Source organism: Cynocephalus volans, chromosome 10 (genome assembly GCF_027409185.1).
Source record: "Cynocephalus volans isolate mCynVol1 chromosome 10, mCynVol1.pri, whole genome shotgun sequence".
Taxonomy (NCBI): domain Eukaryota; kingdom Metazoa; phylum Chordata; class Mammalia; order Dermoptera; family Cynocephalidae; genus Cynocephalus; species Cynocephalus volans.
Window position 1 is genome coordinate 28199556 of NC_084469.1, and position 27328 is coordinate 28226883.

Below are 27328 nucleotides of genomic sequence, written 5' to 3' on the forward strand. Positions count from 1 at the left end.
TTGGTGGCTGGCCAGTACAGAGATCTGAACCCTTGATCTTGGTGTTACAATACCACACTCTAACCAACTGAGCTAACCAGCCAGCCCTAGATGTCTTATTTTAAACCAATTTGCTTTCCTGGACAGTGCTTTGGTAAAGGGAAGAAGAGGTAGGAGTGAGGGGAGAACTGATATTTTTTGAGCTCTTTCAGTGTACAAGTACTATGCCAGTTTCTTTGTATAAGTGATCTAATTTAGTCCTCACGACAACCTTATGAACTAGGCTTTATTATCATTATTTTTATGATTATCCGTTTTATAGATGAGGAAACTGAGATTCAGTGAGGCTAAGAAACTTGACCTAGGACACAGAGTTGGTAAGTGGTAGAGCTGGGATTGAGCCCTAGATCTGTTTGACTCTATAAACCTGCTCTAAAAACCTTCTGCCATATTTTTGACTGCCCATGGGTAACATTTGAGGTAAATTAACTATAGGCATTCTGTTTTGCAGAATGATCTCATGTACGTTTGACCTGAGCACCTGTTGCCCTACTATTCAAGGTTTTGTTTAGGGAATAACAAGAGTTCAGCAGTTTGTCTAGAGAAGCATAGGGGTGTGGGGCGGGGAGTGATGGGAGACATGGGGAATGAAGAGACAGCTTCACAGAACAGTGAGGGCCTGATGAGGAGTAAAAAGGAAGGGGAGAGATGAGGCAGAGGAAGAATATTCAGGATTTAATGACTGATTCATGGTGTAGGGAATGAGAAGAGTCATAGATGACTGTGACTTTGAACACAGTGGTTAAAGACCTCTGATATTAGGACTGAAGCTAAGGAACCCAGCAAGAGGCTCAGGGATTTTTTTTTGTAGGAAATAGGATGTTTTCAGTGTTGGAAGTAGTTGATCAGATTATAGGGCCGAACTCCTATATCTCATTTATTATACCACTTCTAATCTTTTTTTTTGCCCCAAACTCAATTATTCAGTAAAGTGGTGGTAGGATATTATTTCCTTTTTTCTTTTTTTTGCAATGGAAATATAGGTAATTTGAAGGCCTGAGGGTGACAGAGGTAAGGCAGGCTTGATGCAGAAGTCACTGTGAAAGAAGCTTTTTACTACTAAGATCCAGGCTCACCTTGTAGGCTATGGGTGGGAATTGACCTGTGCAGGTCATAATCTTTATGAATACATCCAGGTGATCAAACTCTGGAAAATCAGGTCACACAAACTTAACTCATGACTGAGTTTTTCATTTTAATGGGAGATATATCTATCCAGCGACTAGAATGTTTGTGCCTGGTATGCAGGGCACTCCCTTCCTTCCAAATATCACAGAACCTGGGAAGCCAAATTGCTCTTAAGAAGTTTCTTGGTCAACATGGACCTGTTTTTTGTTTTGTTTTGTTTTGTTTTTTAATTTTATTTTGAACATGGACCTGGTTTAGTGGAAGATTTCACCTAGGTATTAGTGAAGTTGGAGAATTTTTCCAATTTCTCCATTGATGATACTTTTCTAGTGACTGAAATATGCTTGCATTCCCAGATACAGATTTTCTTTCTCTTTGATCTGCTGGATCAGCACTAAGAATTTTACTCCCCAGATTGCCTTGTCATTACCTGAAGACTGCTCCTGTCCTCTTTGTTTTATTTTATTTTTTTGGTGGCTGGCTGGTACAGGGATCCAAACCCTTGACCTTGGTTCCTCTCCTCTTATGTTACATGTTAAGCTTATGTTACATGGGTTACATTTTAGTCTTCTTGAGATTTGAGAGACAGTCTTCTCTTTGCTGGAGACACAGGCAACAAACTCTAGTTCCATTAAGAAAGACCATCTCAATACAATTAGCTGACTAATGTTATCCATTTTGTACTGAAAATGGATATGTTTGGTTTGCCCAGTAGCTCCAGGGTCAGAAGCATACTTTTCTGACTTTATTCAAGAAGAGATGTGCTGTACTTGGCTCCTATACCCTTGTATACTCAATACTAAATTGATATTTGGATCATCCCATTTAGGGTGCAAAATTTTATTCTTTCAACTGAGGGTTTTGTAATTTTTGGAAAGGTCTAAAGAAATGCCAAAGTAAATTTAAGTGGGCTGATTGGAAATTATTTCATTGTTGTATTTTGAGAATGTTTGTGTTCCAAGGGCTAACCTGAGGTTTTTCCCTTGCTTCATTTGCATTATTTTCTTGAGGAACTACTTGCAGAAACATTTACATCTTTCTTAACCTTCCTCATTTCTCCCCTGTGGTTTTCCAATGTTTAGGTTAAAGAAATCACCCGTGATATTAAGCAGTTAGATCACGCCAAGCGCCACCTGACCACCTCCATCACAACACTGAATCACCTGCACATGTTGGCAGGTGGCGTCGATTCCCTCGAGTAAGTGATGTGAACTTTCTCTTTTGGGTCCACAGGAAATGTGTCACATAAAGAAAATGGCATCATAGGTTGATTTGCTTCTCAGCCAGGAAAGTCTCACCATCCTGCCCTACTTTCTGCAAATCGTCCTCAAGTGTTCAGTCCCTATTTTTGCTCTGTGCCCTCTGGTGTTCAAAACTTAACAAACACCTGAAGCTTTGAAGAGAGGTACAAGTGAGTTGGAAGGGGATCCACAAAGCGTATGAGAATGACTCCAAGGATATGGATCATTTACATGTGGTGAATTTATACCATTGAGGCAGGCAAGGTGATGCAGGCAAGGTGATTCAGGCCCATCATCACTCCCCACAGCCTCTGCCATGGCAAGTTTTCTTGCTTGTATTGGGCTAAATTACACTGTCACTGAAACAGGTCTTTGATTTATCATTCAACCTACTTTTTCAAAGATAGTAGCCTCTTGTTTGGTGTATAGAGGGAATGATACATAAGAACATTAGAAATAGTATTAAAAAGAAGAGCTAGTTATTTACCACGAAGAAGCAATCTAAAACCTCTTTTACTAGCAAGATTCTGGCATTTCAGTTCACCTCTGTTGTTTGTCTCAGGCTAAGAATTCCACCTGCCCCAGCCTCAGTTTAATTGCAGGTGTGGACAGAGAAAGAGCATCTTCACAGAAACTTAGATACAATATCCAAAGACTTGGGGTGGGGGAGTGGGAGAATGCACTAAAGGAAAGAGGAGGAGGGGGCAAACTCCCTCCTGGTCTCTCCTAGGCATTGCATGAGCTTCAGGGAATCTCTGGTCCCTTCTCCTGTGAACAGTGAGCAGTGAGTGCAGCAGCCTATGGGAGAATGGAAGAGCAGTCTTCTTTGTTCCTTCCCCCAGGTAGTCAGTATTTCCCACCAAAGTGTCAGACCAGGCAATAGTAGCAACATAACACTTTGGCTTGAACTTGATCCTATCTTTTTAAATGCCTCCTGAGGGAAGTCATAAATTATAAATTTAATTTAAAAGCCCTACCCTAATGAAAAATTTAGATCTAATAGTTTGTACTTCCTTGCTGTGTGTAACTATTGATTTTATCATCATCCTTTTATTTACACTTCATTAGCCTTAGCAGTAGGGAAAGTAGACATCTCTGACACAGAGTTGCTTGAAACCTACCAATCTGAGTTAACATGTAAATGCATATAAATGCCCTTTGTTATATCCTAGGAAGATATGTTTGGTTTGCCCATATGCTATAAACCTCAGATAGTAACATCTCTATCCCTGTTTTCTGTCAAAAACTTCCTAATCCCATAATACCCAACCCAAATCCCAAATCCATAAAGTCTTCCCAGATTCCCTTCCTCCCACCCAGTGAGATTCTATCACTCATTCATTCTTTTGTACCCCTCCATAGCACATGACTTGTACTTCTGTTTAGAGCATAGTTCATCCTACTTGGTATTTGTTAAATGTGCACTTGACTCTCTCCTTTATTAAATGATATCACCTTGATTTGGACCAGGTGTTATTTTTTTTTTTCTTCCTCAGTGCTCAGCACCATACATGGTCAGTGCTCAGTAAATGTTTATTAAATTGAGTTGATGTCTATGTTAGAGCTGGAGTAGGTTATTCACATCCGTATCTTGTATCCTTAGTGTTTTTCTAGAGTTTTCAACTTCTTTTTTTGCAGAGCCATGACCAGGCGAAGACAGTACGGAGAAGTTGCTAATCTTCTTCAGGGTGTAATGAATGTTCTGGAACACTTCCACAAGTACATGGGCATTCCACAGATCCGGCAGCTTTCTGAAAGGTAAAATGTCATTGGAGAAAATTATCTTCTCTTAAGAAAGGATGGTGCTAGGAAGTGTTTAATCACTGGGCTCAGCATGTTCATTGTAGAGTCTTATTGTAGGAAGGAACCTCAGATGCTATCTGTTCTAATTCTGTCTGATGCATGCATCCCCCACTACCATGTCTTCTAAAGTGAACTATGTTAGAAAGTTGCAGTTGCATAGATGGATATTCTCAGTTGTTCACATTTGTGAGGGAGACTGTCCTATTACCTGCTTCCTTGTAACAAACCACCACAAAACTTAGTAGCTTAGAACAAGTTATTTTGCTCATGTAAGTTATCCTCACTCAGTGGGAACAACTCATTTCTGCTCCATGCAGCATCAGCTGAGACAGCTCAAGAGGGGACTAGCAGACCCACTGGCTCACTCTTGTGGCTGACAAGGTGGTTCTTGCTGTCCACTGGGACCTCAGCTGGGCTGTGGGCTGGGCTTCTTGGTTGTCCGCCATAAGCTGCTTGGGCTTCCTCATGGTCAGGTAGCTGGGTTCTAAGAATGAGCATCCCCAAAGAACCAGGCCTTGGAAGTCACAAGGCACCACTTCTGCTATAGTCGCAAGGCTGCTAAGATTCATGAGGAAGGAACACACTCTTCCCCCAGCCCTCTAAAGGAAGGAATGTCCAAGTCATGTTGGTAAAAAGAGCATGTAGGGTGGAATATAATGCTGTGTGTGTGTTTGTGTATATATATATATATATATATGGAAATGCTAGAACTTCAGATATGACAAAATGGTGACATTCTTTCTGACCTCATTCTTTCCTTTCTATTACTTTTGAATTTTAATCTCAGATTCAGGTCCAACAGAAAGAAAGGTAAATGCATAGAGAGAAGGAAGATGAGGATTGTAAAGGAGGTGAGAGGTGGTGATTTGAAAGCCTTTTCTATTAGAAATAGCAAGGAGAATACTGAGAGGGCAGAGACAGTCATGACGGGCAAATCCTCACCTTCCTGGAAGCAAAGAAGAGATGAAGGGGCTGGTACTGAGCCATAGCTCTCGTTTTTGACTCTGCCTTCTTAAAAAAGCCCGGTTGTTACATGTTCCTTTTTTTCCTAAATTTCTTTATTTTTAATTATACAAATAATACATATAAAATTTTTTTTATTTAAAAAAGTCAAATATACAGATGAAACTTAAATCTCCTTTATCTACACCTCAAATCCTATTGTTCTCCCCAGAGATAGTAACTGTTAACAATTTGATATCCCTCCAGATTTTCATCTGTGCACTTACAAAATCTGTAGTTTCAGCTTATGATTTTGTTTTGCTTTAAATAAATGATTTCATACTATATGTTTTGTTCTGAAACTGCTTTTGTTTTCAACATAGCAATGTACCTTAGAGGTTTTATTCCACATCAAGATACATACATAGGCCTACCTCATTCTTTTTAAGTGATACATAGAATTTCATAGTATAACATTCCACAGATTATTTAACCATTTTCCTATCACTAGATTGTTTCTAATTCTTAAAATATACCCCCTTTTGCATATATGCAAGTATTTCTTCAGGGTAGATTCTGGTTTATAAGGTTATATACATTTAAAATTTTAATAAGTACTGTCCATCTGTCCTCCAAAGAACCTTTATTTATTTATAGTGCCATCTGTATATTATGTGTGTGCCCATTTTCCTATACCCTCTCTCTACAACACTTGATATTGTTATTTTTCATTTTTATCAATCTGATGGATAAAAATGATACCTAGTCCCTTTAATTTTCATTTCCCTGGTAACTAGTGATTAGTATTCTTTTCATTTGATTATTGGCCATTTCCTCTGTGAAATACTGTTTATATTCTTTGCCTATTTGTGTATTGATTTATTTATTACTTTCTTATTGATTTGTAGCAATTCTCTATGTATTCTGGATATTAATCCTTTGTCAGATTTAGGTAGGTCTTGCCTATAAAATCATCTGGGTGTATTACCTGTTTTAGAGGCAGATCTTTGACTATCCTTTCAATTTCTTCTGTGGTAATAAGCCTATTCATATATCCTACTTTTTTTTTTTTGGCAGCTGGCCAGTACTAGGATCCAGACTCCTGACCTTGGTTTTGTAAGGCTGTACTCTAAACAACTGAGCTAACTAGCCAGCTCCCTACTTCTTTATTTAAAATTTTTTAAATTGTGGTAAATTATACATAACATAAAATTTATCATTTTAACCATTTTTACATGCACAACTCAGTGGCATTAAGTACATTTACACTGTTGTGCAATCAGTACCACTGTCCATTTCCAGAACTTTTCATCATTCCAAATAGACTGTGTATCCATTAATTAATAACATCCCATTTCTTCATTCCCTAGTGTCTAGTAACCTCTATTCTACCTCCTGTCTCTATGAATTTGCCTATTGTTGGTCCCTTATGTAAGTGGAATCAAACAATATTTGTCCTTTTGTGTCTGCTTATTTCACTTAATAGAATGTTTTCAAGGTTCATCCATGTTCTAGCATGTGTCAGAATTTTATTCCTTTTTAAGGCTGAATATTCCATTGTATGGAGGTACCACATTTTGTTTATCTACTCATCTGTTGGTGGACATTTGGGTTATTTCCACCTTTTAGCTATTGTATTATAGAATAGGCAAGTCTATTGTTTGGCATTCAGTATTGTCTATTAAAAACCTGAAGTTAAACTGATTCTTATTCCTTTATAAGATAACCTAGTTTTGTTTGGTTTTCTTTTGCTCTGGAAGCATTTGAGATTTGGGGGCTTGGAGAAGTCAGGAATTTTACTAGGATGTAAGTCTGTTTTTAATTTGTGTTGCTCTGTTCTTATTGTATCCTTAAAGACTCATGAGTTCCTTAATTCTAAGAAATTGTTCTTTTTTATTTCTTTCTTTGAGTAGTCTCTATGATTTGTTCTCTATTCCCCTTCTTATGGAATTCTTATTACATGAATATTGGAATTTCTAGACCTGCTGCTGTATTTCTTAATTTTTCTTTCATACTTTTCATCTCTTAGTCCTTTTGGGCAGCTTTCTGAAAGTATTCCTCAACTCTTTTTTCCTGTTTTAGTTTATTCTTCACTAGTGCTCATTCTGCTACTTGGCCCAGTTGTTGAATTTTTATTTTAACAATCCAGCTGTTTAATTTCTAGGATATCTAACTGATTTTTTTCCATGAGCATAATATCCTCTTAAATCTCTCAGAGAATATAAATTATATGTAATTTAAAGCTCTGAGTTGCCTGTTCTATTCCTCTGTCCTCCAGTGTAACGTCTTTAGTTTCTTGAGCATAGTGATTATCTTTCTTGGTATTAGCTTCTTCAAATGTTTGGTGATAGTTAGCTGAAAGCTCATTTTTATTTTTGACATTCTTTTTTATTCTGGTCAGAAATGCTCTTTTACTGCTATCTGCTAGTGAGGGAGGGGTGGGATGTGCTGCTGGGCTAAGGGTACCAGAGACAGCTCTTCTAATGTGAGGTGGGGCCAGACCTGGAGGAACTTGCATAGTGTGTATGCCAGTGGCTGATATTCTGTGCTTTAAGGTTCCCTGATCTTCCTGGATGTTGTCAGCCCCTCTGGCCTCTGCTGGGATTCTCAGACCCAAAGGCCCATACCTACTGCCTGATCTGAGCATTCAAGGCCCCCTTCCTACTCCTGGTATCTGCCGCCCTCATATCTTTTATTTTTGAGAAGCCTTTTTCAGCAGTAATTTCCTTCTTTAATCCTGTCCTAACCAGGGAGTCCTCAGAGTTTCTAGTCTACCACTTCTTTTCTTGCCTGGCTCTGGATTTTTATTAAAATCTTTTCATTATTTCTAGGGATCTGGGCCAGGAATGGGAGGTTGCAACATGTGCTTAGTGTGCCATCTTATAGTGGAAATACCAAAGAACTATTAAGGAATGTCGGCATAGAGTTTGGCAGAATGCTAGGGAAATCACCACCCTTTCCCTTGTCCTTCCTAACCCCTTCACACTTAGAGCTGGCTGATTGCCATATCAGACTGGGAGTGTGAAGCAGCCAAGAGAGCAGACAAACAGGACTTTATGAGCCACAAGAAAGGAGGGAGCTTGGATGGACAAGGCAGACTTGCTCTCGGTGGATGGGTTGGAGGGAGGAAGGCAGTATTGCCTCCCCCTACTTTCATGATAACCCAGAGTTGATCCATTTTTCTCATTCATTTTTTCTTTCCTTCATTTACCTAATAGATATTTACTATGCATCCTCTATATCCTAGGCCCTGTGCTGAGGTACTGAGGGCATAAAGATAAGAAATACATACTGTCTGCCCTCAAGGAGTTTACCATTTTTGTGTGGAGAAAAAAGACACTAATAGAAAATTTCAGTGCAGCACAGATGCAATAAAACTGGTATATTCTATACAAGATATAGCAGAATCTCAGAGGAGGAACTGATAGACTGAAAGGGGGCTGAGGCCAGAAGTCATAGAAGAGTTCAATTTTAATCTGAATCTCAAAAGAATAGGTAGGATCTTAACACTCAGACAAGGCAGGGGGTGGGGGCAGTGGTGGGGAGAAGAGAGGGAATATCATAGCAGTTTGGGAGGCAATGGAGAGTATAAATCCCACATAGGTAGGTAGGGTCAGATTTCATATGCCTTGATAAAGGATTTATTCTTTATTTTTGTTTTGTTATTGTTGTTGTTTGGTAACTGGCTGGTATGGGTATCCAAACTATTCTTCATTTTTAGACAATGAAAGATTTCAAGCAGGGAAGGGATCTCATTTGTATTTTGTAAGTCTGGTGGATTACAGATAAAAGAGAGTGGAGATTAGGAGTATATTGTAGACTAGAAAAGATAAGAACCTTACAAGGCAGTGACCATGAGGTTAAGGAGATTTGTTTAGGAGTTTGTTGTATGGGAGGAGCATTATTGACAGCAGGAGTATTACAGAACTGAATTTTATTTATAAAAAGCAATGTAGGGATTCGACAAGGGTGCCAAGACCATTCAATGGGGGAAAAGACATTCTTTTAAACCAATAGTGCTAGAAAACTGGATATACACATGCAAGAGATTGAAGTTAGACCCTAACCTGGCACCATATAAAAAATAAATAAATAACTCAGTATGGATCCATAACCTAAATGTAGGACCTAAAACTAAAAACTCTTATTAGAAGAAAACAGAGCAAATCTTCACACAATGGATTTGGTAATGTCTTAGATATGACACCAGGGGCATAGTCAGCAAAAGAAAAAAATAGATAAATTAGGCTTCATGAAAAATTTTTTTTTTTTTTTTTTAAAGATGACCGGTAAGGGGATCTTAACCCTTGACTTGGTGTTGTCAGCACCACGCTCAGCCAGTGAGCGAACCGGCCATCCGTATATGGGATCCGAACCCGTGGCCTTGGTGTTATCAGCACCGCACTCTCCCAAGTGAGCCACGGGCCGGCCCGGCTTCATGAAAATTTTTAAAATTTGTGCATCAAAAGGCACTATTGAGGAGGCAGGTGTGGGTGGGTGAGCAATAAATAAATAAATAAATAAATAAAAGGCACCACGAACCCAGTAAAATGGCAACCCACAGAATGGGAGAAAATATTTATTTATAAGCCACATATCTGATAAAAGATTGATATCCAAACTACATAGAGAACTCCTGAAACTCAACAACAAAAAAACCTGATTCAAAAACAAGCAAGACTTCAATAGACATTTCTCCAAGGGAGACACGCAAATGGCCCATAAGCATGTGAAAAGATACTCAAAATCACTAATCATTAGGGAACCGCAAACCAAAACTACAATGAGACACCATCTCACACCCATTAGGATGGCTTCTATCCAAAAAAAAAGAAAATAAGTGTTGGTGAGGATGTGGAGAAATTGGAACCCTTGTGCATTCTTGGTGGGAGTGTAAAATGGTATAGCCACCATGGAAAACAGTGTGGCAGTTTCTTAAAAACTTAAAATGGAATTGCCATATGATCCAGCAACTCCACTTCTGGGTATATACCCAAAAGAATTGAAAGCATGATCTCTAAGAGGTATTTATGTGCTAATGTTCTTAGCAGCATTATTCACACTAGCTTAAACATGGAAGCGACTCAAGTGTCCACCAATGGATGAATGGAACAGCAAAATATGATATATACTGATATAGGAATATTATTCATCCTTGGAAAGGAATGAAATTCTGACACAGGCTGCAACATAGATTAACCTTTAAAACATTATGCTAAGTGAAATAAGCCAGTCACTAAAAGACAAATATTGTATGATTCCACTTGCATGAGGTACTTAGAGCAGTCAGAGTCATAGAGACAGAAGGTAGAATGGTGGTTGCCAGGGGCTGGGCGGAAGGGGAATGGGCAGTTACTGTTTAATGGGTACAGCGTTTCAGTTTCATGTGATGAAAAGTGTCTTGGAGATGGATGGTGGTGGCAGCTGCACAACAGCACGAGCGCACTTAGCAGCACTGAGCCATTCACTTAAAAATGATTAATATAGTAAATTTCACATTAGGTACGTTTTACCACAATAAAAAAAAATTGGGGGAAAAAAGCAATGTAGGGACAAACAAGAATACACTCTTTGAGGGCTCTTCACATTTTTTTTATTGTATAAATTTAAGGTGTACCACATGATGTTTTGATATACACATGTACAGTAAAGTGATTAGTACAGGTGAGCAATTTAACACACCCATCATCTCACATAGCTACCTTTTTGGTTTTTGTGGTAAGAACACCTAAAATCTACTGTCTTAGAAAATTTTTAGTATACAATACATACAATACTATTAATTATAGTCCTCATGCCATATTTTAGATCTCTAGATTTATTCATCCTACATAACTGCGACTTTGTACCCTTTGACCTACATCTCTCTGTCCCCCCTTTCTGTTCTATTCTGTTTCTATGTATTTAACCTTTTCTTTAGATGCACACCTAAGAGAGCTCGTGCTGTATTTTTCTTGCTCTGTCTGCCTTATTTCACTTAACATAATGTCCCCCAGGTTCATTCATGTTGTTGCAAATGGTGGGAGCTCCTTTTTTAAAGCTGAATAGTATTCCATTGGGTACATACTCCACAATTTCTTTATTTCATTCCTCCATTGACAGACATGTAGGTTGTTTCCATATCTTGGCTGTTGTGAATAATACTTCTACAAACATGGGAGTGCAGATATCTCTGTGAGATACTAATTTAATTTCCTTTGGGTGTCTACCCAGATAAGTATGATTGCTGGGTTATATGATAGTTTTATTTTTAATTTTTCGAGGAATCTCCATAATGGCTGCAACCAATTTACATTCCCACCAACAGTGTGCAAGTGTTGGCCTCACACCCTCGCCGACACTTGTTATCTCTTGTCCTTTTGATAATAGCCTGGTGGGAATAAGGTGATAGCTCATTGTGGTTTTGATTTGCATTTCCTTAATGATTAGTGATGTTGAGCACCTTTTCATATACTTGTTGGACACTTGTATATCTTCTTTGGAAAAATGTCTATTCAGGTCTTTTGCTCATTTTTTAACCAGGTTATTCGGTTTTTTGCTATTGAATTGCATGAGTTCCTTATATATTTGGATATTAGCCCCTTGTCAGATAAATCGTTCCCAAATATTTTCTTCCAATCCATAGGCTGCCTTTTTGTTTTGTGGATTGTTTCTTTTGTGGTGCAGAAGCTTTTTAGTTTGATATAGTTCCACTTGTTTATTTTTACTTTTGCTACCTGTGCTTTTGATGTGCTCTTTGCCTTTAAACATTTGTCAAAGAGGTGGTTTTATAAATCCGAAGAAACTTTGTGATCACTGTTGTAATGACATCCCTTTAAACAGAAAATTCAGCATTCTATCAATATATTTCAGGGCTCTAAACATCCATTATCATGTAGCATTGTTGCAAACACAGGAGGATTTACTTTTCTTTTAATTCTTTTTATAATCTCTTTCCAATAATTTTGTGTAGGTTAATACACAGTATGTGTTATTAAGTAACAATAAAAAGAATACAAGAGGAAAAAGCTTCTTGTTTTCAGTAGTCACCTACAGTTGGTTTTTAAGAGGTACTAAAAGTATGAGGAAAGTCAGACTTCTTATTTTTAGCATCATTTCTGGTGAATTTCCTCCTTTATGTTTACATAGTGATGGCAGAACCATCTGGAAATGATAGAAATAGATGTTTGAGGGGAAGGGAGAAGGCAGGAGAGTTACGCCCTATGCGTTGCTTCAGTTTCTCTGACTTAATATCTTGCTATCTATAAATTATAGAAGTCATATGAAAGGTTGTATTCTAAAATCTGTGCCTGTACATTTGAAATATGAAGTTCATGGGCCTTGCTTTGAATATAGCTACTTCTTCCAACTACCCTTCTGGCAAATGCTTAAATGTTTAATGTAGCATTGAAGGAAAGATTTTTTTTCTTTTATATCTTTACATTTCAAATCCTCCTGGCTTAAGCATATCCGTGAAAGCAAATGTTTCTAGTAATCAGTCAATGTTTCCTGAGAAAGAATGGAAGGATCTTGCATTCTTTTGAAAACCATGAAACCCTTCAAATAAATTTTTCAGAGCTATTTCTAACCTCTTATATGTGAGAAAGGCTTGGCAGGTTGGGAGGTCACATGATGAAGTAAAAAAAGAACTAAACTAGGGAATGGACAGGCCTGACTAGTGTGACTTCAGCAAGTTCTTTCTGGGCCTTCTTTGAAAGTATGAGGCTTGTCCTTGATCTCAAAAACATCCCACAGAATTTCATTCTGAAATTCTAGGCTGAGATTCTTTATAGAGCCTGTGTATTTGGAAATGTAGCACTGAACTAATTAACCATTCTGTTCGGTACATACCCTGTGTACTTGAGAGTTCAGTATATTTATCTGGGAACTGTGAAGGGTATTTTCTTTGGGACTGTCACAAGGTAACGAAAGTTTCAGGGTTACTTCATCCACAAATGTGTAAATAATTTTTATAATTTGCTGTCCCTCTGCTACCACTTCTTATGAAAAACATAATACATTTAGGAAAGGGCACCTTTGTGTTTTTTTTTTTAAGGGTTTGTTAATTTTTTTTGTCGATATACAATGTGGTTGATTATTGTGGCCCTTTACTGAAACCCCCCTCCCTCCTCCCTCTCCCCCCTCCCACCCAACAATGTCCTTTCTGTTTGCTTGTCGTATCAACTTCAAAGAATTGTAGTTGTTATGTCTTCTTCCCCCCCCGCCCCCCCGGTTTTTATTTTTGTGTGTAGGAATTTATATATTTATTTTTAGCTCCCACCAATAAGTGAGAACATGTGGTATTTCTCTTTCTGTGCCTGACTTGTTTCACTTAATATAATTCTCTCAAGGTCCATCCATGTTGTTGCAAATGGCAGTATTTCATTTGTTTTTATTGCTGAGTAGTATTCCATTGTGTAGATATACCACATTTTCTGTATCCACTCATCCGATGATGGACATTTGGGCTGGTTCCAACTCTTGGCTATTGTAAAGAGTGCTGCGATGAACAATTGGGGAACAGGTATACCTTCGACTTGATGATTTCCATTTCTCTGGGTATATTCCCTGCAGTGGGATCGCTGGGTCATATGGCAGATCTATCTGCAATTGTTTGAGGAACCTCCATACCATTTTCCATACAGGCTGCACCATTTTGCAGTCCCACCAACAATGTATGAGAGTTCCTTTTTCTCTGCAACCTCGCCAGCATTTATCATTCAGAGTCTTTTGGATTTTAGCCATCCTAACTGGGGTGAGATGGTATCTCAGTATAGTTTTGATTTGCATTTCCCGGATGCTGAGTGATGTTGAGCATTTTTTCATATGTCTGTTGGCCATTTGTATATCTTCCTTAGAGAAATGCCTACTTAGCTCTTTTGCCCATTTTTTAATTGGGTTGCTTGTTTTCTTCTGGTAAAGTTGAGTTCCTTGTATATTCTGGATATTAATCCTTTGTCAGATGTATATTTTGCAAATATTTTCTCCCACTCTGTTGGTTGTCTTTTAATTCTGTTAATTGTTTCTTTTGCTGTGCAGAAGCTCTTTAGTTTGATATAATCCCATTTGTTTATTTTTCTTTTGGTTGCCCGTGCTTTTGGGGTCGTATTCATGAAGTCTGTGCCCAGTCCTATTTCCTGAAGTGTTTCTCCTATGTTTTCTTTAAGAAGTTTTATTGTTTCAGGGTGTATATTTAATCCTTTAATCCATTTTGAGTTGAGTTTAGTGTATGGTGAAAGGTATGGGTCTAGTTTCATTCTCCTGCATATTCATATCCAGTTCTCCCAGCACCATTTGCTAAAGAGGGAGTCTCTTCCCCAGTGTATAGGCTTGGTGCCTTTGTCAAAGACCAGATGACTGTAGGTGTGTGGGTTGATTTCTGGATTCTCTATTCTATTCCATTGATCAGTGTGTCTGTTTTTATGCCAGTACCATATTGTTTTGGTTATTATAGCTTTGTAGTATAGTTTAAAGTCAGGTAGTGTTATGCCTCCAGCTTTATTTTTTTTTGCTCAGCGTTGCTTTGGTTCTGCGTGGTCTTTTGTTATTCCATATAAATGTCTGGTTAGTTCTTTCCATTTCTGAGAAAAATGTCATTGGAATTTTGATGGGGATTGCACTGAATTTGTATATCACTTTGGGTAGTATGGACATTTTCACTATGTTGATTCTTCCAATCCAAGAGCATGGGATATCTTTCCATCTTCTTGTATCCTCTCTAATTTCTATCAGCAGTGGTTTGTAGTTCTCATTATAGAGATTTTTCACATCCTTGGTTAACTCAATTCCTAAGTATTTTATTTTTTGGTGGCTATTGTAAATGGGCAGGCTTTCTTGATTTCTCTTTCTGCATGTTCACTATTGGAGAATAGAAATGCTACTGATTTTTGTGTATTGATTTTGTATCCTGCTACTGTGCTGAAGTCATTTATCACCTCCAAGAGTTTTTTTGTAGAGGCTTTAGGCTGTTCGATATATAGGATCATGTCATCTGCAAATAGGGACAGTTTGACTTCATCTTTTCCAATCTGGATGCCCTTTATTTCCTTCTCTTCTCTGATTGCTCTGGCTAGTACTTCCAATACTATGTTGAATAGGAGTGGTGAGAGTGGGCATCCTTGTCTAGTTCCTGTTCTTAAAGGAAAAACTTTCAGCTTTTCCCCATTGAGGATGATATTGGCAGTGGGTTTATGATATATGGCTTTGATTATGTTGAGATACTTTCCATCTATACCTAACTTATAGAGGATCTTTGACATGAATGAGTGCTGAATTTTATCAAATGCTTTTTCAGCATCTATAGAGATGATCATATGGTCCTTGCGTTTGAGTTTATTAATATGGTGTATCACATTTATTGATTTGCGTATGTTGAACCAACCTTGTATCCCTGGGATGAATCCCACTTGATCGTGGTGAATAATTTTACATATGTGTTGCTGTATTCTGTTTGCTAGTATTTTATTGAGGATTTTTGCATCTATATTCATCAAGGATATCGGCCTGTAGTTTTCTTTTTTGGTTATATCTTTACCTGGTTTTGGTATCAGGATGATGTTTGCTTCATAGAATGAGTTTGGGAGATTTGCGTCTGTTTCAATCTTTTGGAATAGTTTGTAAAGACTCGGTGTCAATTCCTCTTTGAATGTTTGGTAAAATTCTGCTGTGAATCCATCTGGTCCTGGGCTTTTCTTTGTTGGGAGCCTTCTGATAACAGCTTCAATCTCCTTTATTGTTATTGGTCTGTTCAGATTTTCTACGTCTTCATGGTTCAGTTTTGAGAGCTTGTGTGTGTCCAGAAATTTATCCATTTCCTCCAGATTTTCAAATTTGTTGGCGTATAGTTGTTTATAGTAGTCTCGAATGATTCCTTGTATTTCAGATGAATCAGTTGTAATATCACCTTTTTCATTTCTAATTTTTGTTATTTGAATCTTCTCTCTTCTTTTTTTTGTTAGCCATGCTAATGGCTTGCCAATTTTATTTATCTTTTAAAAAAACCAACTTTTTGATTCATTGATCTTTTGTATTGTTTTTTGGGTTTCAATTTCATTCAGTTCTGCTCTGATCTTAATGATTTCTTTCTGTCTACTAACTTTAGGTTTGGATTGTTCTTGTTTTTCTAGATGTTTAAGGTGAAGTGTTAGGTTTTTCACTTGCCATCTTTCCATTCTTCTGAGGTTAGCATTTAATGCAATAAATTTCCCCCTTAATACTGCTTTTGCAGTATCCCACAGGTTTTGGTATGATGTATCATTATTTTCATTAGTTTCAATAAAGTTTTTGATTTCCTGCTTGATTTTTTCTTGGACCCATATGTCATTAAGTAGAATGCTATTTAATTTCCATTTGTTTGTATAGTTTCCAGAGTTTCGTTTGTTATTGATTTCTAGTTTTAATCCATTATGGTCTGAGAAAATACATTGGATAATTCCAATTTTTTTGAATTTGTTGAGACTTGATTTGTGACCTAATATGTGATCTATCCTGGAGAATGATCTATGTGCTGATGAGAAGAATGAATATTCTGAGGTTGTTGGATGGAATGTTCTATAGATATCTGCCATGTCCAATTGGTCTAGAGTATTGTTTAGATCTTGTGTTTCTCTGCTGATTCTTTGCCTAGATGATCTGTCCAATATTGACAGTGGGGTGTTCAGGTCCCCTGCTATTATGGTATTAGTGTCTATTTCCTTCTTTAGGTCTAATAGAGTTTGTTTTATAAATCTGGCTGCTCCAACATTGGATGCGTACATATTTATGATTGTTATGTCTTCTTGATGGATCAGTCCTTTTATCATTATGTAGTGTCCCTCATTGTCTCTTTTTATGGTTTTTAGTTTAAAGTCTACTTTCTCAGATATAAGAATAGCTACTCCAACTCGTTTTTCTTTTCTGTTTGCATGGTAAATCTTTTTCCATCCTTTCACTCTTAGTCTATGTGAGGCTTTATGGGTGAGGTGGGTCTCTTGAAGGCAGCATATAGTTGGATCCTCCTTTTTAATCCAGTCAGCCAGACTGTGTCTTTTGATTGGGGAATTTAAGCCTTTTACATTAAGAGTTGTTATTGAAAAGTGTTGATTTATTCCTAGCATTTTATTGATGGTTGTTTGGTTATCTTAGGAGTCTTTTTTTCCTTGCTTTCTTTTTTTTTTTTTTTTTTTTGTCTTTTTCGTGACCGGCACTCAGCCAGTGAGTGCACCGGCCATTCCCATATAGGATCCGAACCCGCGGCGGGAGTGTCGCCGCGCTCCCAGCGCTGCACTCTCCCGAGTGCGCCACGGGCTCGGCCCTTTTTCCTTGCTTTCTGATTTACTGTTTGTTTTCTGTGTTTGTTGGTTCCTTAGGTTGTAGATAGCCTTTTTGTTTGTTTGTTTTCTCTTCATGAATGCCATTTTTATTATACTAGTGGGTTTATATTTTTCTTGGGTTTTTATGGCAGTGGTAGTTATTTTTAAGGAACCAAACCCAGTCCTCCCTTGAGAATTTCTTATAAGGGTGGTCATGTGGTGGTGAACTCCCGCAGTTTTTGTTTGTCTGAGAAATATACTATTTGCCCTTCATTTCAGAAGGATAGCCTTGCAGGGTAGAGTATTCTTGGTTGACAATCTCTGTCTTTTAGTATTTTGAATATATCATCCCATTCCTTTCTGGCTTTTAGGGTTTTGATGAAAAGTCTGATGTTAGCCTGATTGGGGCTCCCATACAGGTGATTTGACGCTTCTCTCTTACAGCTTTTAAGATTCTCTCTTTGTCTTTGAGTTTTGCCAATTTGACTATAACATGTCTTGGAGAAGACGTTTTTGGGTTGAATACGTTTGGAGATCGTTGAGCTTCCTGGATCTGAAGATCTGTGATTTTTTCCTATACCTGGGAAGTTTTCTGCCACTATTTTGTTGAATATGTTTTCAATGCAATCTCCTTTTCCTCCCCTTCTGGAATACCCATGACTCAGATATTGGAGCGCTTAAGGTTGTCTGATATCTCTCTCAGATTTTCTTCAATGCCTTTGATTCTTTTTTCTTTTCTTTTTTTTTTTTTTTTGTCTGCTTGTGTTATTTCAAACAGTCAGTCTTCAAGTTCAGAGGTTCTCCCTTCAACTTCCACAAGCCTGCTGGTTAAACTCTCTGTTGTGTTTTTTATTTTGCTGAATAACTTCTTCAGTTCGGCAAGTTCTGCTACATTTTTTTTCAGGGCATTGATTTCCTTTTACATTTCCTCTTTTAGGTCCTGTATACTTTTCCTCCTTTCATCATGATGTCTAGCTGAGTTTTCTTGTCTCTCATTCAGTTTCCTTAGAATTATCACTCGAAATTCCTTGTCAGTCATTTCAAGGGCTTCTTGTTCTATAGGATCTAGAGCTTGAGGTTTATTATCTTTGGGTGGTGTACTTTCTTGATTTTTCGCATTTCTGGTATCTTTTCTTTGATGTTTATTCATTGTGGCAGGGGGTTTCACAGTCCGCAGGTTTGACACTATTGACTAACTAAGATGTTGCTGTGGTTGCCAATTTGGTATGGCTACCTCAGTGACTACTCAGTTGGCCACTAGTGCCTTGCGTGTGCAGCTGCCTCAGGTCTTGGGCTTCTCCGGGGAGCCACCTCTCTGGTCAGCTTGGACTCTGCCGGGCTGCTGGGTGACGGGGCGGTACCGCAGGTTGTTGCTCCTACCGCTGCCGCTCCCCCCACTGCTGCCGCTGCCACCGCTGTCGCCGCTGCTGCCAGCACCACTGCCGCCAGCTCCGCTGCCGCCGCTTCCCCCGCTCCCACTGCTGCTGCCGCTACTGCTGGTGCCTCTAAGTTAAGGAGTTTCAGAGGCTAGGAAGTCCAAAGTCCAGGGAGCACATCCTCACTCTTGGCTCACACCCTTTGGAGAAAACCATCTGCCATGTCATGCTGACACTCAAGCAATCCTGAGCCAACAGCATTCTTCTTACTGGACCTCGGGAGGAGAAAGGAAAAGCCGCCTCCAGGCCGGACCTGGCGCGCCCCGAGCCCAGCGGCTGCTTCCGGGACCTCGCCCCCTCCCTTCCCACAGGAGCGGTCGCCACTGATGCGTTATCCAAGTCAGAAAGGGCACCTTTGAACAGCCCTGAAGCCACATGGCATAGAGGATGCCAGAAACAACTTGATTGACATTCCTTTCTGGGCAGCATGATGATTCTCTTGTTTCCTAAGAGTGACCAACTTTGGGTAGCCACTGTGTAACAGGCTGAGCTTATTTGGATGCCAGGAGGAATTTTTGTTTACCGTATATTAGTGGTAGGCTAACTTTTGTAAGAATGCCTAGGAAGTGTTGGTAGTACAACTCATGTATTTTCTCTGCCGACAGAGTCTTGGTTGATCCATTTATTTATAGTAGGAACCTACTTTTCATTGAAAGGAGAGGAAGGATTTAAAGGAGCAAATCCAAAGGTATATTCTTTTAAGTCTGCTGACTTTTTTCTAGGATCCTGTTTAGGCAATTGATATAAAGACTGTGGTTCACATCTCACCCTGAAAATGCATGGGAATAGTGGTTTGGGTTTATAGATACAACCAGTAATGTCTATAAGGGAGTGGTTACTCTTTCATCTGAGTCATTGGTAGATGCTTCAGAAACTACTGTTGGAAACATTTATGTGCAGAAGGTTATTCTTCTGCCCCAACATTAATTATATATCCAACTTGCAGCCACCTGTAAATATGGATGCTGTTTGCCAGCTAGCACTGTAACGTGGGTGTTGTAGAATAGTCGGTACTGGAGAAGACACCGAAAGTCATCTAGTGTAGTTCTCTACCCCCACCTTATTACTTCACAACTGTTTTTAGTTATGGCCCACATAGAGGAAGTTACTTATGATAATTATATGCAACTCACTAGTGGCACAGTTAAGTCTAGCCTATCTCAAAAGGTGAGTTTGGAAATGGATTAAAGAACATGGCAAGGAGGTCTACAAATCAGAGTCTGGGAATTCATCCTCTCTTTTGTTCTCTGGTAGTGCCAAGCCCCCTCATAGGCTCTGGTTGTCTTTTCAACCCACTTTAGTTTCAGAGTCAGCAAGAATATGGAGTTAGGGAGGGTTGGGTGGGGGGTGACAGAGGCAGAGCTGGGTCCATCAGTATCATTGATTTGGGTCAGGATCTCTGAGAATATGATGGTGAATGCCTCTGGCCAAGGTGGGATTTCCCTAGAGAAATTGTCCCTGTGGCTTAGGAGGGAACTGTTGCTCTCTGTGTGCTTCCAAGACAAGGGATCCTTCCTTGGAGGGGCCTGAGCCTCTGGAAGCTCTGTCTTGTGACCTGGCACCAAGGGAGGCCATCTGCTGGCTCATTGTGAGGGAGTCACAAGATGTTCTGAGGTATGATTTTATGGAAGCATTCTTTTGTTTCATATCAGTTCATACTCAAGAACTGTTTCCCATTGTCTGTTAGGCAGCTCTAGATGGATGGCCCTGATTCTCATCTGGGGGGCTATTCCAGAAATAGCCTTATCCGGGTCATTTCCGGCTCCTTGAAAACTGACTAGGCTGCAAATCCACCTATAAGTGTGGTTTAAAAAGTTTTGAAGATAGTGGAAAAACCCTGGAAAGTATTTGGAATAAGGCATAATTATAACTATGCCGCAGAAAAAACAGGCTGTTTGGGGTTGTGCCTGTCCCCTCATTTAAAAAAAAATCTCAGCAGTTGCCAGGTACTCCTTAGTAGCCAAAGAAAATGTGGTTTTGAGCTATTCACTATTTCTAGAAACTTCATAAAGTTATTTCCAAAGTAACAGGGTGGAGACCAAGAATGGAAGCATGCTATTTTACGGTGCTTTTAGGAGAGATAAAGTATTTGCCTCAGGCTCAGCACAGTCCAGTGGGAGCCTCAGAGCCTAGCTCCACTCTAGCTCTGTGAGGCCAACTGGTGTGAGGCATCCACCAACACCAGGCAGCTGGTAGAGGGTGTAGGGGACATAAGCCGATGCAAGGGGCGCTGAGTGCAGTACCTTTCTCCTCTTAGCTGCTGCTGCTTTCTCCTATTTCATTCAAGCCGACAAACATTTCTTGAGCTCCTAGTATACATGCAAACCACTACTGGCCTCCCCTTTCTAACAGGTCTTCCTTGCAATTCAGTCTTCATATTCACAATCTTCTTAACTTACATCTTCATTCAGTGGCCTTCACTCTTGATTAGCAGTTTATTTTACCATTTGGCACTTTCCCTTTTACTTTGGAAAATATTCTTTTTGTTCATTTGTTTAAAAACTTATGATACTGTTGCTGGTTTATGGGTTAAAGAAAAACAAAACAGAAAATCACCTAAAATAGTATGGAGCCCTCTTCCCATTCTATACTCCAAGGAGCAGGAGAGCAGTTATACCAATAACCCAAAATGGATTTATATTTGATTTTGTTGTTATTATATAACATGTTCCCACAGCATAACTAACCCCTAATAAATTTTGTAAAGATTAAAATACACTACCTCAGTATAGGTGGGGGATGACCTAGAAGAACTTTGGGGATATAGAAAATCCCTTCTGAGACTAAATCAGATGCCTGGGTCCTGGTCATAAACCTGCTACTAACTAGCATGTGACCTCTCTTATCTAGCCTCAGACCACTCTCCACTTCCTGGTTGATCTCTAAAGACTTTCACAGTTCTGACCCCTATGGATCGGTGCATAATCACTTATGGATGGATATGTGAAAATCACTCCAGGTAGTGATATGTTCTTTTTTCCTCACAGAGTGAAGGCTGCACAGACTGAGTTAGGACAGCAAATCCTGGCTGATTTTGAAGAAGCATTTCCTTCCCAGGGCACCAAGGTATTGTTTTGTGTTTTCCTCCAGTCTTTAGATATTACTATTCTTGCCTAATATATCCTCACTATAGTTACCTTTCATTTATCATTCTAAAATGAATGATAATCATAACAAATTTGGCAGCTGCAAATCTGTCAGCTGAAAGTTCAGGGTAATGAGAGCATCCCTGATTTTAAATACCCTAAAGTGATGTCAATTCCTCATCTGTGTTCTTCTAGCATCAAAAAGTAAGGGTTTGTTTTGTTTTAATTTAATGTATGTCAAACCTTATTTTTTGTCTGCCCTGTAAATTCCTTTTTTCTCATGGCCGTGTTTTAAAAAGTAAAGCTTCAAGCCACAGTATTTTTTAGGATTATTACGTAACTTACTGGTTTCAGTTTGGTGAAAAGACAACTGGGAGGTGCATCCCCGGGTTTATGTAATGCTTGGAGTGACACAGTTAGTAGACTCACTTTTTTTTTTTGTTTTGTTTTATTTTTTTAATTTTTATTTATTTATTTTTTTAATTTTATTTTGTCGATATACATTGTAGCTGATTATTGCTCCCCATCACCAAAACCTCCCTCCCTTCTCCCTCCCCCCCTCCCCCCCAACAATGTCCTTTCTGTTTGCTTGTCGTATCAACTTCAAGTAATTGTGGTTGTTATATCTTCTTCCCCCCCCCAGTTTGTGTGTGTGTGTGTGTGTGTGTGTGTGTGTGTGTGTGTGTGTGTGTGAATTTATGTATTAATTTTTAGCTCCCTCCAATAAGTGTAGACTCACTTTTAGTGATCCTGTTCTTTGGAATGAATGCCCTTTAGCTCTCACTGGTGGCATAGCTGTTTGTGTTGTGTCTGCAAAGCCCACACTATTTCACTTGTGAGCTATTGGTTACACTTCTCATGTAACAAGCTGTCCCTTGCTTGGCTGTCATTGTGATTGGGGAACTGCTTTTAGCTCTAGCCCTCAAATTGTAGCAGATGTCATCTTAATGCTTTGCATGTGTCAGGGAGGAAGAGCACTTAGAAGCTTTTTTTTCTCTATTATTTGAGCTATTTCAAGAGAAAACATTATTCAAAGCAGAAATGAACCAAAGCAAACACAAGCAAACAGCATTCCTTGCTGTATGTGGTGGGTGGAGATAGGGGATATACATTCATTTACTGAGCCAAGGAACATTTCCTGGATTTGCTCTATAATTCAATAACTGGAAATATCTTAATTATTTTTTCTTTGTGCTCCATAAAAGAAACTTAAAAAGTAGGTGGAAGTGGCTGCCCCAGCTTTTGTAGATTACTTTCTATAGGAAACCTACTTCTGATTTTACTGTCTTTATATTTTGTGGCTGTCTGATAGTAATCAGATATTTATTTGCAAAGTACTTCTCTGTGAGAATTTCATATTCCTTAGTCATCTGATATAACTACAGGGAGGAAGTTGATGTTGGAAAGCCATTATTCCTATTTACTACATGAGGAAAATAAAGGTTGGAAAAGTAGAAAGAGATTGTGAGGTACTCACTAATTGTAAGCACAAGACTCTTCTTAGGCCACAGTCTTCTTTTCTGTACTCTGCAGCTTCATTCCACTTTGAAGAAGTTTCAGAAAGATGTGGATGAAGCCCATATTTATTATTTAGAAGAAACTAATTATGACCTTCTTGCTATTTGTTTTCCCAGATCCCACCAGACAGATGAAGTTAAAATTGTTTTCTTTAACAACTTGTCTCCTTTTTCTCTGGCTTGGTGACTTAATTTCTTTTTAGAGTTTTCTTTTTTCCTTTTTAAAGGCTATTCACTCTTTTTTTTGGGGGGGGGGGGGACTGGCCGGTATGGGAGCCGAACTCTTGACCTTACTGTTATCAGCACCACGCTCTCCCAAGTGAGCTAATGTTGACTTTTCTTAAAGGCCTTGGGTTACTATTCCTATTTCACAAATAGAAATCAAGATTTTTTTAAAAGGGCTGGCCCATAGCTCACTTGGGAGAGTGTGGTGCTGATAACACCAAGGCCACAGGTTCGGATCCCTATATAGAGATGGCTGGTTAGCTCACTTGGGAGAGTGTGGTGCTGATAACACCAAGGCCACAGGTTCGGATCCCTATATAGAGATGGCTGGTTAGCTCACTTGGGAGAGTGTGGTGCTGACAGCACCAAGTCAAGGGTTAAGATCCCCTTACGGGTCATCTTTTTAAAAAAAAAAAAAAAACATTTTTGGGGGGCCGGCCCATGGCTCACTGGGGACAGTGTGGTGCTGATAACACCAAGGCCATGGGTTTCTGATCCCTACATAGAAATGGCCGTTTGGCTCACTGGGTGAGCATGGTGCTGACAACACCAAGTCAAGGGTTAAGATCCCCTTACGGGTCATCTTTAAAATAATTAATTAATTAATTAATTAATTTTTTAAAAAAGATTTTTTTTAAAAAAAGGATTCAAGGTAATCTAGTAAATTTTTTGTAAATGAAAAACTATGAACCCATGAATCCATAGGTTTTGGCCTCTGCGACTTCTCTATCAAATCAAACACTTTCATCCAGAAGCAAGACTTAAGCAGTTAGTGTGTTCAGCAGACGATATAACAGCCACTCAGCATGGAGCAAGTCAGCATTTTAACAATTTAGATCTCAGGCAGCACTTTTGAAACATTTCAACTTCAGTTGAAATGGATAGAATTGGAAAGAATTGACCCAAAAAAAAAAAAAAAAAAAAGATTTGGAAGAACCTTACTCATCACCTAGTTAAAGTCATTATTTTTCAGATGAAGTTGAGTAACTGTGCCAAAGCTACGTGGCTATTTAGCCAAGCCAAGAGTAGATTCCAAGTGTTCTTTTTACTATAGTTCACTCAGCCAACCACATTCATTCAGTGATTTACTATAAAGAATGGTTCAGCGAGATTGAATTGCCTTCAGTAATAACAAAGACCTTCCCGTCGTGATGTATCAGTACAGTCTCCAGATATCCTTCCACTGTTCTTTTTAGGTCAAGCAGCTGATATCACAATATTTTACCTTTGGCTGCCTATATGAGTGGCTGACTATCAGTGAAACAAGTCAAATGGTTTGCAACCAGGCTTTAGGTTTTAAAGGCTACCACACAGTTTGGCACAAATACAGCACTTTAAGAACAGGAATCTCAGAGGTGGGAATCAGGGGAAAGTGGCACATGAGGGGCGAGACTGACTTTCAGGCCTCTTCAACAGTCTTCTGACATCAGAGGCTGGTGTCATTCTGACTTTTTAGGTCTCTTTCAGCTTTGGTACTCAGAAAGTAAACTTTCCTATTATCATTGCTGGCCTGTTTTCCAAATGTCTTATTACTCATTCATTGGGTAACTTTTACGTTGGCTGCTGCAAAACTAGCTTAATGATTCTTTCATTGAGGAACAAGTAACTAAAATATTCATCCATGGTAAAGCGTCAAGGGAGTGAGAGTAATAATAACAATAAGAGAGAAATAAGAAGTAGCAGCTGTCAGAGGCCATGAGATTTAAGGGTTGTTTCTCGCCTTTGAACTGGTGTGTGTTGTTTGTTTTACTAGAGGCCAGGAGGACCCAGCAATGTCCTACGAGATGCATGTCTGGTTGCTAATATTTTGGATCCCAGAATCAAACAGGAAATCATCAAAAAGTTTATTAAACAGCATCTGTCAGAGTATCTAGTACTTTTTCAAGAAAACCAAGATGTAAGTATTGACCAAATGAGATCAGATGTAACACTTGAATTTTACTGAACAATGAATGCTGTCAGGCCTATTGATTTATACTTTATTAGTATTACCGTCTTATAGTGTTGATTATTGAACCGTGAATCCTAGAGGCCTTTGCAGTTCAGTGGTTCTTAACCATTTTGAGGTCACTGATCCTTTGGAGAAGTGAAAGCTACAGATTTTCTTCCCAGAAAAATGCATTTATGCATTAAACTTTGCATACAGTTTCAGGAAGTTTACAGACCCCTGAAGCCCAATCATGGACTCCAGGTTAAGAACCTCTGGATCAAGTGAAAAAGGTAGCCTAGCTTCTTAAAAACCATGAGAAATACTGACATTGGTTGTCTTTTTCTAAGTTCTGTGTTTTTGTTTGTTCCTTGAACTATCAATACTACTTCTAAGCACTGGGGTGGTTTTTGTTCCCCACTTTCATGAGGTTGCCTGGCTGGACAAAATTGACAGACGCTATGCCTGGATAAAACGCCAGCTTGTGGACTATGAGGAGAAATATGGCCGTATGTTTCCACGTGAGTGGTATATGACCGAGAGGATTGCAGTAGAATTTTGCCACGTGACAAGGTAGATTTGAACTCTCTATTGGTTCTGGTGTTAATTGAATTTTCCGAATCAAGTCTCTAGTCTCTAGCGCTTTCATGTTGTCCTGTGGATTGGGTACTACTTCCAGACTCCACCAAATGATTGATATCACTCTCATATTCACCTATAGCCCCACCCTCTGCTTCCCTCTTTGCTCCAGGACTTTCCTTTGGCATAGGCCTTACCTCAAACAGCCTACCTTCTCTACTTTATCAACTCAGAACTCATCAACCACTCTGCACCAGCTAGCCACCAAAAGAAAAAAGACTCATCAATCAGATTTAAGTATAGTGTTTTACTGCCCTCACATTTTCCCCTACATCTTTTTCACATATATCAGTGTGCTGTGTGTAGATCCATTATGATTTTGATTTTCTGACTTCCACATATATATTCCAAAGAGACAAGAGTAGCATCTACTTTAATGACACAGCAGACACCTAGGAAATATTTGTTGAAAGAACTTCCCACACCTGATACAATGTTTGTCTCTGGATAGTTAATAATATTGGCAACTGAGTGTTCTAAGCATTTTAAAGGCCTTCTCTCTACAGTATCCATAAGTGTAGCCCAGGGTCAGATAGTCCCTTTATATTTAAGAATTAAAGCCCAAGAAGGTTAGATCAATATATCCATGGCAAAGCTAAAGCTAGAGCCAAATTTTTTAACTCTTTATTTTCAGCTATAATACAACAGTAGCGATAACTGGTTCTTATTAGTTGTATATGAGGGGTATTCAACAAATTTATGGAAAGATTCATATCATCTTCTAATTTTATTTTTCTACAAACTTTTTGAAGTATTCTCGTATTATCTTCTAATAATACACAACTACATCGAACTCCAGCTTAATAAAAGGGGGAAAAGTCCCACATCTAAGCATTACTCAACCACCTTAATGTAATTCATGGTGGTCTTCTTTCTTAAAATCGTGGAAAGTATAGTCAAATTGCATGCTTTAAACACATTGTGGGGAAAAATGTTTTAAGGGATATTGGCATTATAAAAAAATAGACTTTGCTTGTTGTTTATTTCCAAGTTTAGTCCATTGTGGTCTGAAAAGATAGTTGGAATGATTTCAGTTTTTTAAAATTTGCTGAGACTAGATTTGTGACTTAATATGT

The 27328-nt window shown here is 38.8% G+C and overlaps 1 protein-coding gene across 2 annotated transcripts in view; it reads left to right on the forward strand.

The window, feature by feature from the left end:
* The window catches only part of VPS53 (VPS53 subunit of GARP complex), a 152341-nt gene that overhangs the window by 42283 nt on the left and 82730 nt on the right, over window positions 1-27328 (forward strand). For both annotated transcript variants that reach the window (XM_063111603.1, XM_063111604.1), the window contains exons 6-10: window positions 2250-2365; window positions 4047-4166; window positions 21846-21924; window positions 25440-25583; window positions 26044-26186. In XM_063111603.1, coding sequence (XP_062967673.1) covers window positions 2250-2365; window positions 4047-4166; window positions 21846-21924; window positions 25440-25583; window positions 26044-26186 — 602 coding nt within the window. The remainder of the gene's footprint in view (window positions 1-2249; window positions 2366-4046; window positions 4167-21845; window positions 21925-25439; window positions 25584-26043; window positions 26187-27328) is intronic.